Source organism: Saccopteryx leptura, chromosome 3, assembly GCF_036850995.1.
Source record: "Saccopteryx leptura isolate mSacLep1 chromosome 3, mSacLep1_pri_phased_curated, whole genome shotgun sequence".
Taxonomy (NCBI): Eukaryota; Metazoa; Chordata; class Mammalia; order Chiroptera; family Emballonuridae; genus Saccopteryx; species Saccopteryx leptura.
In genome coordinates this window covers 251,465,619-251,477,304 of record NC_089505.1, presented here as the reverse complement: position 1 = coordinate 251,477,304, position 11,686 = coordinate 251,465,619, and the positions used below count along the sequence as shown (strand labels likewise).

Genomic DNA, 11,686 nt, shown 5'->3' with positions numbered 1-11,686 from the left:
TAAGGGCGCTGGATCCCTTCAGGCCCGATAACAACCGCGGCCGGAGTCCCTCGGCGCCTCGAAGACAAAGGCGGCGCGGCTGTAGCCCAAGCCCAACGCACCGGCCCTGCCGCGCCGCGCCCTGGGCGCACGGCCGCTTCGCCCGGAGAGGATAGGAGAAAAAGCCTCCCTCTCAGCGGCGCCTCGGCCCCGGCTCCGCCCGCGAGGTCTGGGCTGCTCCGAACCCGCGTCGGGTTTCGCTTTCCGGCGATCATAAATAGCTTCGTGTTTGTAAACAGGCGCTGGGGGCACATTCCCGGCTCTCAGCTCATTGTTCCCTCCCTTCCTCTCTCACTTCGCGCAGGACGCCACGGTTGGAACTGGGGGGTCTCCAGGGCTAGGAGGTGGGGGCGTCCAGACCCCAAAGTGAGAAAATGCAAGCATTTCCTCTCCTTGGACCGGGTGTCTATCTCTGACAGCAAAAAACTAAGCTGGATTTGCAGAAAGCTCCAGCCATCTCCACCCCCCCCGTTCTCGGGACTCCTTAGCAGAGCCTTTCCCAGCCTTGCTCCTGCTTCTCCCTGCTTCCTTTTTGACTTTCCGACTTAGAGTCTTTAGTTCCGAGAATCCAGTACTTTCGAATCACCCCCTTCCGCCCTGAAAAAATACTGGCAGACCCCAATAATTTCGAGGAAAGTCATGAAGTCAATGCGCAGAGCTCTGTACAAAATAACTCCCGCTGCTGCCTGCCCCGCGTTTATTCCCAATTTATTTAAAGCGTCGGCTTTGGGAGAGAGTCTGGAGGGGGAGGGAGAGAAAAAAATACGGAAAATAAAGCCGGCAGCCGGAATCTGCTGGCCGTGTTTGTGCGCGTGTGCCCTGGGAGTGTGGGTGTTTGTGCCTGGGCGTGCGATTTAATGGAGCGCCTCTCAGCCTCTCCAGTGCGGCCGGAGCTCGCTTCGCGCACCCACCCCTGCCGAGGAGCCTACTTGCTGCAGCCCAATGCATTGTGTAAGACGCGACCTGTTATGGCCACCACTACTTCCGGGTTCTAGCATTCTGGTCGGAATCCACCTCTCCGCCTGTGCAACACACACTTTACACACGCACGGGGACTGCAAGCGGGCGGCATCGATTGTGGCTCCTTTAAGACAAACTCAGACATTTTTTTCAACCCTCCTCCTCTAATCTCTCTCCAGTGCAGCAGTTGCAAAGAGGGAGAGAGAGAGAAAGAGAAAGAGCGAGCGAGCGAGAGAAGAGAGAAACTGATTAGGAATTAGGACTGATTCAAGGGAAGCGAGCGCTAGGGCTTTGTGCATTTGAATATTAACATTTGAGGTGTTCTGACCAGAAGAAGACAGAGCGGATGATCATTCATTCACCACGTTGACAACCTCGCCTGTGATTGACAGCCGGAGTGGCAGAAAGCCATGAGATTTGGTAGTTGGGTCTGAGGGGCGCTCTTTTTTTTTTTTTTTTTAAACTGATTTTTTGGGGGAGAGAAGATCTGCTTTTTTTTTTCTTTCTTTTTTCTTTTTTTTTTTTTCTTTTTCTTTTTTTTTTTTTTTTTTCCTTTGCCCCCGCTGCTGTCTTGGAAACGGAGCGCTTTTATGCTCAGTGACTCGGGCGCTTTGCTTCAGGTCCCGTAGACCGAAGATCTGGGACTAGTAGCTCACGTTGCTGGAGACATTAAGGGATTTTTCGTCCTGCTTCTTAAAATTTTTTTCCGGGGGAGTTTGCGTGCTTGTTTCCTTTCACACTGGCCTTAAAGAGGATATATTAGAAGTTGAACTAGGAAGGGAGCCAGGGAGGCCGATGGCGCAAAGGGTACGTATTAAAAAACAATTGTGGAACTCAAATGTGAGATTAAATTGAAACGTGGCTGAAAGACACAGCTAAAAAGTTTCCTTTTTTCCTCTCTGTCTTTTTGAATGAGGCTCCTAAAGCCATGGCCTAAAGCGAGAGTATTTATTCAATGCTTTTGTGGACTTATGTATGTTACATGTTAATTTGAGTAATCAAGTTTTCTATAGATTCCTAACGAGCAGCTATATAAATAAAAATACAAGCTTGGGCAATCATCTGTTTAAATAAAATAAAAACCAAACAAATAATGCTAGATACTTAATGCTATAATATGAGTGTTCAGAGAGCAGAAGTTTTGAGCTATTTTTAAACTAAATGGACAGCTAGAAACTTCTGATACGTTATTGATTATGCTCATCTTTAATATTATTAGAAGTATTTATTTTTTTAAAGCAAATAACTTTGTCATAGTACAATGTTTTTTAGGGGGTCAGGAAACATTCATCTTTTAAAAGTAATTTTAATGTGCAAGGATTTTTATGCAAGGTAATACTTAGAAAGTTTATCTTAGACAAGCTCTCCACTAATTGGATACTTAGCACACAGCTACTCACTTTTAAAATGCAATACTAATTTCCCCAATATTCCTATTTGAATGGAAACATAGTGAAAGTAATGTGAGACAATGACAACCCAACTGAGGTAGTTTCTTAAAAGAAAGGGGGGTCTACAAAAAGCCTTTCTTGCATAATTTGTATGGTGGCCCTCAAAGCCCTGTTTGCAAAAGAAAGTTACTAGGCTGACACATTTTTCTTTGCTCCTTTGGTTCAGGCAAATGTCAGCGTTCTTCCAAACTCTTTTCACACCTCTGGCTCTCAGGAGATGGAAGTGGCAATTCCTCTTTTCTTTGAAAATCATTTCACTCCCGAAGCCTTCAGATCTTGAGGGGAAAAAAACTTGCCTAGAATGAACCAATGAGAAAAATCTAAATAGCTAAATTGTGCACACAAAAATAATGCCGATCAATATGAAAGTAGTTTTTCTAGATGAGGAAGATGGGAAGTTGTATGTGCATTTGTGTTGAATTTGCTTTAAAACTGATGAGTACCATTTGCCTTGCTGACTTCTAGTCTGTGGAGAAAGTTCGCAGGAGTAAACAGAATAACTAACTTCCAACTATAGATTTTCTTTACCATTGGAATAGAAATTGCCCAATTCTAAATTCAACTGTAATGTACTACTAGAAAAGCTGCCCTTCTTTGAGTTTCATTTAAAAGGAGGCCAGTTTTGTATAATGTAGCAGAGTTTGTCTTAGAAAGCAAAGGAAATTCAGTTTCTTGCAGGAATGCCTAAGCTCTTGCAGGCAGGGAAATAAAATATTAAGTCTGTCTGAATTCACGTGCTTGGAGTAGCTATTCCCACCCTAACTTTTTTTAACTCCCCCTCATGAGAAGGGGCTGTGAAACTAGGTGGGTTTGCTGCACTGTGTGGCACCTTTTATTATTGTGATTTTGAATTTCCTCCTATAGAGACATGCATGTTTTACCTTCCACCCTCCGGGAGAATGCCTCCTTTCTTTCCTTACCTTCTTGCTGAAGGATTCTGAATTTATGAACTAGTTGATAGGGACACAAGTTAGGGCAAGACCATTTATCCTAGATGAGTCTCACTGAGAATCCTAGAATTTTACTTTAAAATTGATTTTTTAAATAAAATATCTCTACTTTAGAGATGCAAGGCCACCGAATTCCAGGTTGAAGGACCCAGTTGGACTGACATTATATAAGCTCTGTACCCTGCCGTCCTCCCACATTTGCCTGCCTGGCCTTCTGAACCTTGTTTCTCTCCTGTTTGTCATGCAGTACGACGATCTACCCCATTACGGGGGCATGGATGGAGTAGGCATCCCTTCCACGATGTATGGGGACCCGCATGCGGCCAGATCCATGCAGCCGGTCCACCACCTGAACCACGGGCCTCCTCTGCACTCGCATCAGTACCCGCACACAGCTCACACCAACGCCATGGCCCCCAGCATGGGTTCCTCCGTCAATGACGCTTTAAAGAGAGATAAAGATGCCATTTATGGGTAGGTACAATGGGCAGCAGGTTAAATAGCTGAGATTTGGTGCTTCCCCTCTTTCCTTTTGCCCTCGGTAAGGGGAAAGCCAGAGCTCTCTAGACTGGAGGTACATTACTTGGTGAGTTTTCATTCGCATTGCATGGAGAATTGGGGATGCTACCTGTCATCCCGGACGCCACCCTCTCCACGCGCGTTCCGTGTCCACCCAGCATCCGGCTCTACCGAGGCCATGCCCGAGAAGGGGTCGCCGTGCAGGAGAAGTTGCCCAAGCTCCTTCGTCCTCTCTGGGCTTGCTGGAGTCCTGGCTCGCTCCACTGCGCTGGGAAAGCGTTGGGGGTTTCTAACTGTAGGCGCCTTTGTGTTGGAACGAAACTTTTAGTTTAAGAGAAAATCTTTTAAGCCACTGATTGTTCTGACTTGCTAAGTTTACTCAGCAACCGTATTCTGGCTCTGCCACCGCACAATAAAATCAAGGGAGGACAGTTGCAGGTCAGGCAAGAGGAACAGGCTTTGCATTTAGAAAGTTTTACCACTGTAGTCACGGACAGGAGTTCGATCTGAATTGTTAAAGACATTAAGAAACTTATAGTTGTTTTAGTACTTTGTGATCAAAGGCGAAACCTGCAGGATTTAGAAGTAGATGCGGGGTGCTATGGGCCATGTTGTTTTCTGGCTGCGGTTCACACCGTGTTCTCCCGGCCATTCCATTAGACCCTGGGCTGGTAAAATCCTTTGAAAGTCCCTGGTGCCTACTGTGTGCTGATGAATTTGGGGACCTCTTTTGACTTTGCAACAACTTTTATTTCTTCTTTTAAAAATATCGTGCAACACCGACCCTCTCCAGCTGCACACCCTTTCTGCTTTATTTTTCTGGTCCCTGTGCGATGGGCTTGTTTAAATCCCAGCGTTCTCTCTGGAGCATTAACTGCAAATGGTTCAGCCTCTGGGACAGAACATTTGGGGAAGCTTTGAAAAGGACCCCAAACTGTTAAATTCCCAGCTGGGCTGTGAGAGCTAATAAAAGACTTGAGACACCTCCTTGGGTACTGGAAGAAGATTTTTTCTTTCTTTCTTTCTTTTATGGGCTGAGATAAGCGACATCTAGGCCCCTGGCAGCACTAGCTTCCTTGCCATTCCGCAGAGACAAAATGAAAGGCTTTCCTGCAAGACCATTGAAAGAAACTTTATTTGGGGGGTGGTGAGGTCGCCGGCGAAGGGAGGGACACTGTGCAGGGAGCCAAGGAGGCGCTTCCTCGCTCTCCTAGGGTCGTGGGGTGGGGATCGGTAGGTGCAGCCCCCTGACAGCGGGTCCCGCAGTCTTAGAGGTCCTTTTCCCAAGTTAGCTGAGCGCCTGCCACCGAGAGATCACCAGCCTGGGCTCTGCGAGGCTGCCTTGGCGGCGCCCACTAGAACGAGCTCTCCCAGCCCCTGCGCCCAGCGCCTCTCTCGTCCTTCAGGTCCTAGATGTGCAGCCGAGGGACGAGGGCTTGTCGGGTGGGAAACTTAATTCAAAATGGCTGCTGGAACCGCTTGCGTTTTATCCTTAGCAAATGTTACCAATTTCTCCGGCCAGATAAACTGAACCGATCCTCAGATACAGTCCGTGGCTTAGGGCCTCCAACTTGGAGGCCCTAAGAGGGAAGGGAGCTGAGCAGTCACCTGGGTGCGGGGGAATGAGGGAAGGAAAAAAGTAGATGACAAAATCAGGGAGGGGGTCCCTGCCTCCAGCTCCGCCGGTTGCTTTTCTTGGGCGTCCTTTTTCCCTGACTCGGGACTAACCATTGTGTTGTTTGTGACTGTTGTATTTTCTTGCAGACACCCCCTCTTCCCTCTCTTAGCACTGATTTTTGAGAAATGTGAATTAGCTACTTGTACCCCCCGCGAACCGGGGGTGGCGGGCGGGGACGTCTGCTCGTCAGAGTCATTCAATGAAGATATAGCCGTGTTCGCCAAACAGGTCAGCAAAATAAATGTTTAAAAAGTAAAAGGGGGAAAAAAAAATAGGGACCTCCCTCCCCTTACCCAGCATATTTGCAAGAGTAACTAGCAAATAGTCCACCCTAAGCCCTGCTTGTTACAACTACCCTGAGATTTTCTTCCTATATTAAGTGTCTGCGGGTGACTCAAAATCGCCCATGTCCATCCCAACTCAAGCTCCATAACCTAACGCAGAAAGCTCCCTTTATAAAATGAAATCAGAAACACCACGCGCTGGAGCTGCCTGGACTTGGCGAGCTGAGCAGCCTCCTGTAGTAGTAGCTTAGCTGCTGGTAGAAGTCACCGTGAACTCTGGGCTTGTTTTCGGCTAATTTGATTCACGTTGAAGTATTTCTGCCCGGGACAGACTCGGTGTCACCGAGTCCCTCCCGGAGGTTACAGCCGACCCCCGACAGTGTAATGAGGCAAGAAACTAGGAAGGCAACCAGATTTCAAATGTTTCTTTCTCCCCCCCCCCCCCCCTTGCTTTTTCACTTGTATTTAGATTCGCGCAGAAAAACCTCTATTTTCTTCTAATCCAGAACTGGATAACTTGGTAAGAGCAGACCCCTTACCCCCCTTCCCTAGCTCTCCTCTCTCCAGCCCCCCAGCTTTTGCTTTGAAAGCCTTGAGGTTTGTAGACGGGCCTTCCCGCTGCCGCTGCAGGTCGGCTGCAAATGTTCCCCGTCCACGGACAAGTGGTCCGGGACAAGATCCCCGGGAAATAAATTTATCTGGAGAGGGGCTGGCTAAGCGGCGCGGAGAAACGCGAGCTTTTGTTTTTTATGACAGCCGGGCAGCGCAGCTCTAATCAGCACGGGGATTTATCTCCGGGCCTGTCAGCGTGTGTGCTTAAACTTTGCGGACTTCCCAGCGCTCAAAGTCGCGTCACGAGGGCAGCGACCGGGCAAGAGCCCCCAAACCAATAGTTTGCTTGAAAGGTGTGCAGAAGGCAGCAGAAAGTTTGCAGTGCTAACAGCCACAGTTTGGGGACTATCTGGACTATTTTCTGTGCACACCTTCCAAGGAAACATCTAGTCCAGGGATGGGGTGGGGGCGGTGGAGCTCAGAAAGGGGAGAGAGCCATGGGGGAGGAGAGTGTTTATGATCCCCACTTAGATGCTTTGTTGTTGTTTTAGCTATTTTTTTTTCTCCTTAAGAAATATAAACCTCTAGATGGTACCCAGTCGCTGCTATTAAGTTTTAGTGTTATTGCCATAAATCAAAATAACTCTATTTACTGGGGGGAGGAGGAGGGCTGGAGATGCTAGAGCTGTGACAGCCAATTTTCTGCAAACTAGGAATGGGGTACTCATTCTTTTTGTGTCTTTGCAGATGATTCAAGCCATACAAGTATTAAGGTTTCATCTGTTGGAATTAGAGAAGGTAATTTCTCTAGCCTCTTTTTCTTTTGCCCCCTCACCCCCAAACAGACAGGGTGGGGGAAGGTTCAGAATGGCTGAAGTTCAGGCTTCTGAAACATTTGCATAAATGTCTTTCTTTCTGGTAATTAGTGTCAAGGCCAATCTTAACGTCCATTTCTCTTTGCAGTTTAATTACAATTTCAGCCACTAAAACCTACCACAAATGCCCTAGCCTTGTATTCATTCTTAATACCTTGCTGGCTTGTACAAATAGTTGCAATTCTATGCATCCCCCTTGATGTTTAGAATGCTTTTGTGAGTTGCTTCACAGGTTATACCTTTGCGGTCTCTTATCTTCCTCTTCCTCCTCTTCTTTGCTACCTCTGTGAGGGGGGAAGTTTTGTTTAGTTTAGTGAGTTTCTGGAAGACAGGCTGAGAGCAGCCCCAGGTCAGACACAGGAGAGGCTGGGGGGGGGGGGGGGAGCGGACAGGGAGTCTGGAGGAGGTGGTGGGAGAGACACATTAAACGTTTTACAGAAACAAAGCAGAGTTGATAGTTGTGTCAATTTCTTGAATCTGCGAATCCTGAACACACCCTACCTTCACACTCAAGAAAGGTGTGGGATATCGCAGTTTTGCTAGCTGTTCTCTAAATCTCAGCAATAAAAAACTTGATGCATTGTAATTCAAACTAACATTAAATTGCAAGCACACTGGAGTTTCTTGTGAATTTTTCCATGTTAGTGATGACTGGGGCCTGCAAGAGACAACTCCACTTGTGTACACCTAAATGTTTTGAAGCATCTTTTTCCTTAAAAAAAATAATAATAATCTGATACATTTTTGTAGCTGTCGGTTATTTTTTTTCCATATCATGAGTCATGGCCATTTTATTTCCTCTTATTTTTTAAAAAATATCCTAAAATATTCTTCTTATGGATCAAAACCCTAGTTACAAATATTATAGGGCCTTGGGTTGTCAGGCATATGCCACCAGAGTACTGGTCCTTAGAATATAATATATATTCAATATTATATATCTGTGTATATATTTTTCCTTAGACACGTTTGGAAGACGACCTATAATAAAGTAACTAGATGAAATTATATAGTTTACCTTAAATGTCACCCATGCAGGTCACCTCTCTAATGGCCACAGCCCTGGAAGCAGATGAATTTAACACGGGTGTTGAATATGTTGTAGCCTGTGAATCATCTTGTCACTGTCAATTTTCTGGGATATCTCTATTTTGCAAGAAAAGAAAGTTATTCCTAATTCTGGATGCATCTAGGGGTCTCTGGAGGACAACTGCCCTGTGTTTCCCCTATTTGGAAGTTTGCATCTCACAAAGGGGGTGGATTTCACTTGTCAATGTCATTTATGCACTCCTGATTATATTTCCATTTTTTTATTTCTGTCATAATGTAGGTACACGAATTATGTGACAATTTCTGCCACCGGTATATTAGCTGTTTAAAAGGGAAAATGCCTATCGATTTGGTGATAGACGATAGAGAAGGAGGCTCAAAATCAGACAGTGAAGATATAACAAGATCAGCAAATCTAACCGACCAGGTATGTCCTTTTCAATTTCAACATCCCTGGGAAAAAAAAAAATCTGTATGTATATTGCTTGCTGGGTCACTACCACCTCCTTTTATTATTTGCATTTGATTAAGTCCCTTTTAGATACATTTCCATCGAAATGAAAATTTTTGAATAATGTGACTATTATTGCTTCATTATGGCTGGCTCTGGGATTCGACCTAGAGAGATGAGCTTGTAAAAGCTCTGCCTGCAAACTTGACCTGTTTCTTGTCGCTTTTAATTTTTGTCTTTATTTTATTTACCCTCTATAATAATGGGAGTGTTAACTGCCAGTGACCACCTCTGATTGTAGGGCTTTGTTCTGGAGCATTCTCCCACCCCTTTCTCTCTTGAAGAAAAGAAAAGTGTAGGGTCTGCTTATTTCTTATTTATTAGGAATAAACCCAAGATAGGTGGTCTAAGAAAGACAGCAAGGGTTTGAAATCTAGCAAATGCTGGCTGTTTTCTCCCTGTCTGTACGGTTCATTAGCCTGTCTTGTCAGTTTTCCTCGGCCGAACGCTTCTAGACCTCACTGAACATTGCTTTGTGCAGTGCTTGCTGCAAACTCGCCCATTTTATTGTACTTCCTAGAAAAAATAAGACCAGGCCGAGGGTATAAAAACAGATAAATACGGACTTTTCTCCTCTTCTTTTCACTCATCCTCCAGCTGGTACGTGCTTTGGGCCCTCTGGGTTGGCAGCTTTTGGAAGTATCAGCAGCAGGGCATCTCTGCAACTCCCCCTCGGTGTGGCGGGTGGGGGACCTCGCGCCACCTTGACTCTCAACTGTCCGCTTTTGCTTGCTTTGCACCCTCTTCTCCCGTCCTCCTCCTAGGCCCTTCTTCCGCTGCGTTGCTAAGTGGGGACGACTTTTATTTGGACTTGCTGGGGTGTGTGTGTGTGCGTCTCTCTCCCACCCTAACACCACTGTTTGCTCCCAGTGTCTCTCTGTTCAGTCACTGTGTCTCTGGATTGGTCCGAAGGAGTTGCAAAAATAGCATGAAAGTGAAAAGTGAGGAGTGGGTGGGATAAAACAGGGCTCACGACAGCTCTCCGTTGCGAATTGTTGCAACGCGTCTAGAGATTTGGGTTGCGGGCCTCCTCCCTCTCTCCAAATAGAAGTGAAGGCCTGGAGTTGTTTCTCTTTCTGACTTGGCACGTGAGTCCCGTCTTGGGGGAGAGATCCGCCTGCCTTTGTTAAGCCGAAGGACCGCCAGCCATGCAGCTTGCCTTGCAGGCTCTGCACTGACTGCTGTTGGCCAAGCGGCTATCCTGTCCAAGTGCCCGACTCCTCGATCTTGGTGGCATCTTAAAGTTTTCTTCTCTCCAAATCACCTCCTTAAAATAAAGCCCCAGCTTGGCTTATTCTGGGGAAACTCGCAACAGAGGCTGAATTCTTTTTTCCTTAGGAGGAGTGGAGGGCAGGCTGACCTGAGCTTTAAAGGGTGCCAGAGCGCCGGGTCCCTACTATTATTTGGCAAGTTGCAAACTTTCGGCAGTGTAGACGAGTGCACAGGACTGGCAGTCTGAGCAATCCCGGCGCGGCCCTGCCGAGGTGGGGAACCTGCAGGCGGCCGGGCTGGTGGGGCCTGCCCTCGACCCCGCCGGCTGCCGGCTTCCGCCTGCTTCAGCCCGCCAGCCCTCGCCCCAGAGCTGTTCAAGACGCATTCCGCCGAGGAACCCTCGGGTAGCTGCTGTTGAATAAAAATCGTAATCCAACGAGCCTAACTAGAAAATAGGATTCTAAAAGCTTCTAGTGCTGGGTATATAAAGCTATTTGAGCAAATTACAAGAATCGCTTAAGGGCATGAATGAAATCAACACTTTAATTGCCTCCGAAATGAAGATTTATACCCCATTTTCTCAACGAATCATTATTTTATTAAAGTCAAAGATAAAGGACCAAAGTTATGGGGTATTTGGGGAGTATACAGAATTGATAACATCACTTTCTTCCCCCTACTCCTTCGGTAAACTTTTGTTACCCAACTACCTTAACTTGAGATAGGCAGATTGGTAGGCACTTCTATGGGGTGAAAATAGGCGTTTTATTCTCCCTCCGACACGCATAAAATGAGAAGCGTGCCTCCAACCCCGCGGCTTTTGAGGGGGCTTCGCAGCTTTGGCTGAGCTGGTGGCGCTGTTGGCCTGTGCGCGTGGGCGTGGGCGCGCTCGCGAGACCCCTCGGGCTCACCCAGGTCTCAATTGGTCAGAGGGCAGCAAACCCAAGTTTGTTCTTTCTAATTGACCGCTGCCCAGGAGCCAGGAGCGAGTGCGCCTGGGCTCCCTTTGGAGCGGGGAGCGCAGAGCGCGGGGTGCACGAGGGACTGTGCCTGGGAAGCAGAGTGGAGTCCCCTGCTTCGGACGGTGGGCACCAGGGCCGCCAGGTGGGCGCCAGTTTTCCCGACTGTAACAAGCTCACGGGGCCCTGGGGGTGTTGGACCCCTGGTGCGGCGCCCTTGGGGCCAGACCCAGGAAAGACTGCCTCGCCACCTGTCTGCAAATGCGGCCCAGCCAGTTTGAGTCCCCGCAGAGGGTGCGCTGTGGAACTGGATGCTGCAGGCGTGGCGCGAGCGCTGGGCCTCGTTAGCTCGTTAACCCCTCTGTCTCTAGGGTCTGCTGGCTGCACGGTTTATTTTACTTCTTCCCTCGGAGGGCGCGGAGGCTGCCGCCCGCGCAGGGACCGGGGATCCACGAGTTTGATATCAGCCGGTTTCCCGAAAGGCTAATCGGTGGAAATCCACTTGGCCTTGTAGTGTTTTGTGGGGGTTTTTGTATTTATTTATTTGTTTGTTTATTTTTATCAGACTAAGACTCCAGTAGAAGCTGTGATTCCGCCCCCTCCTCCCGTCTTGACGCTCACTCCCACTCCCAGACCCCGAGGTCCC

At 47.6% G+C, this 11,686-nt stretch overlaps 1 protein-coding gene across 5 annotated transcripts in view; it reads left to right on the top strand.

Annotated features, from left to right (window-relative positions):
- Positions 1–863: 863 nt before the first annotated feature.
- The window catches only part of MEIS1 (Meis homeobox 1), a 139,320-nt gene continuing 128,497 nt past the window's right edge, over positions 864–11,686 (top strand). For 4 of the 5 annotated variants that reach the window (XM_066378127.1, XM_066378128.1, XM_066378130.1 and 1 more), the window contains exons 1-6: positions 1,024–1,806; positions 3,648–3,874; positions 5,684–5,825; positions 6,351–6,401; positions 7,181–7,231; positions 8,639–8,785. In XM_066378127.1, the coding sequence (XP_066234224.1) occupies positions 1,795–1,806; positions 3,648–3,874; positions 5,684–5,825; positions 6,351–6,401; positions 7,181–7,231; positions 8,639–8,785 (630 nt within the window). In that variant the 5' untranslated portion in view covers positions 1,024–1,794. Of the gene's footprint in view, positions 991–1,023; positions 1,807–3,647; positions 3,875–5,683; positions 5,826–6,350; positions 6,402–7,180; positions 7,232–8,638; positions 8,786–11,686 lie in introns of those variants that run through there. The other variant, XM_066378129.1, reaches the window with a different exon arrangement.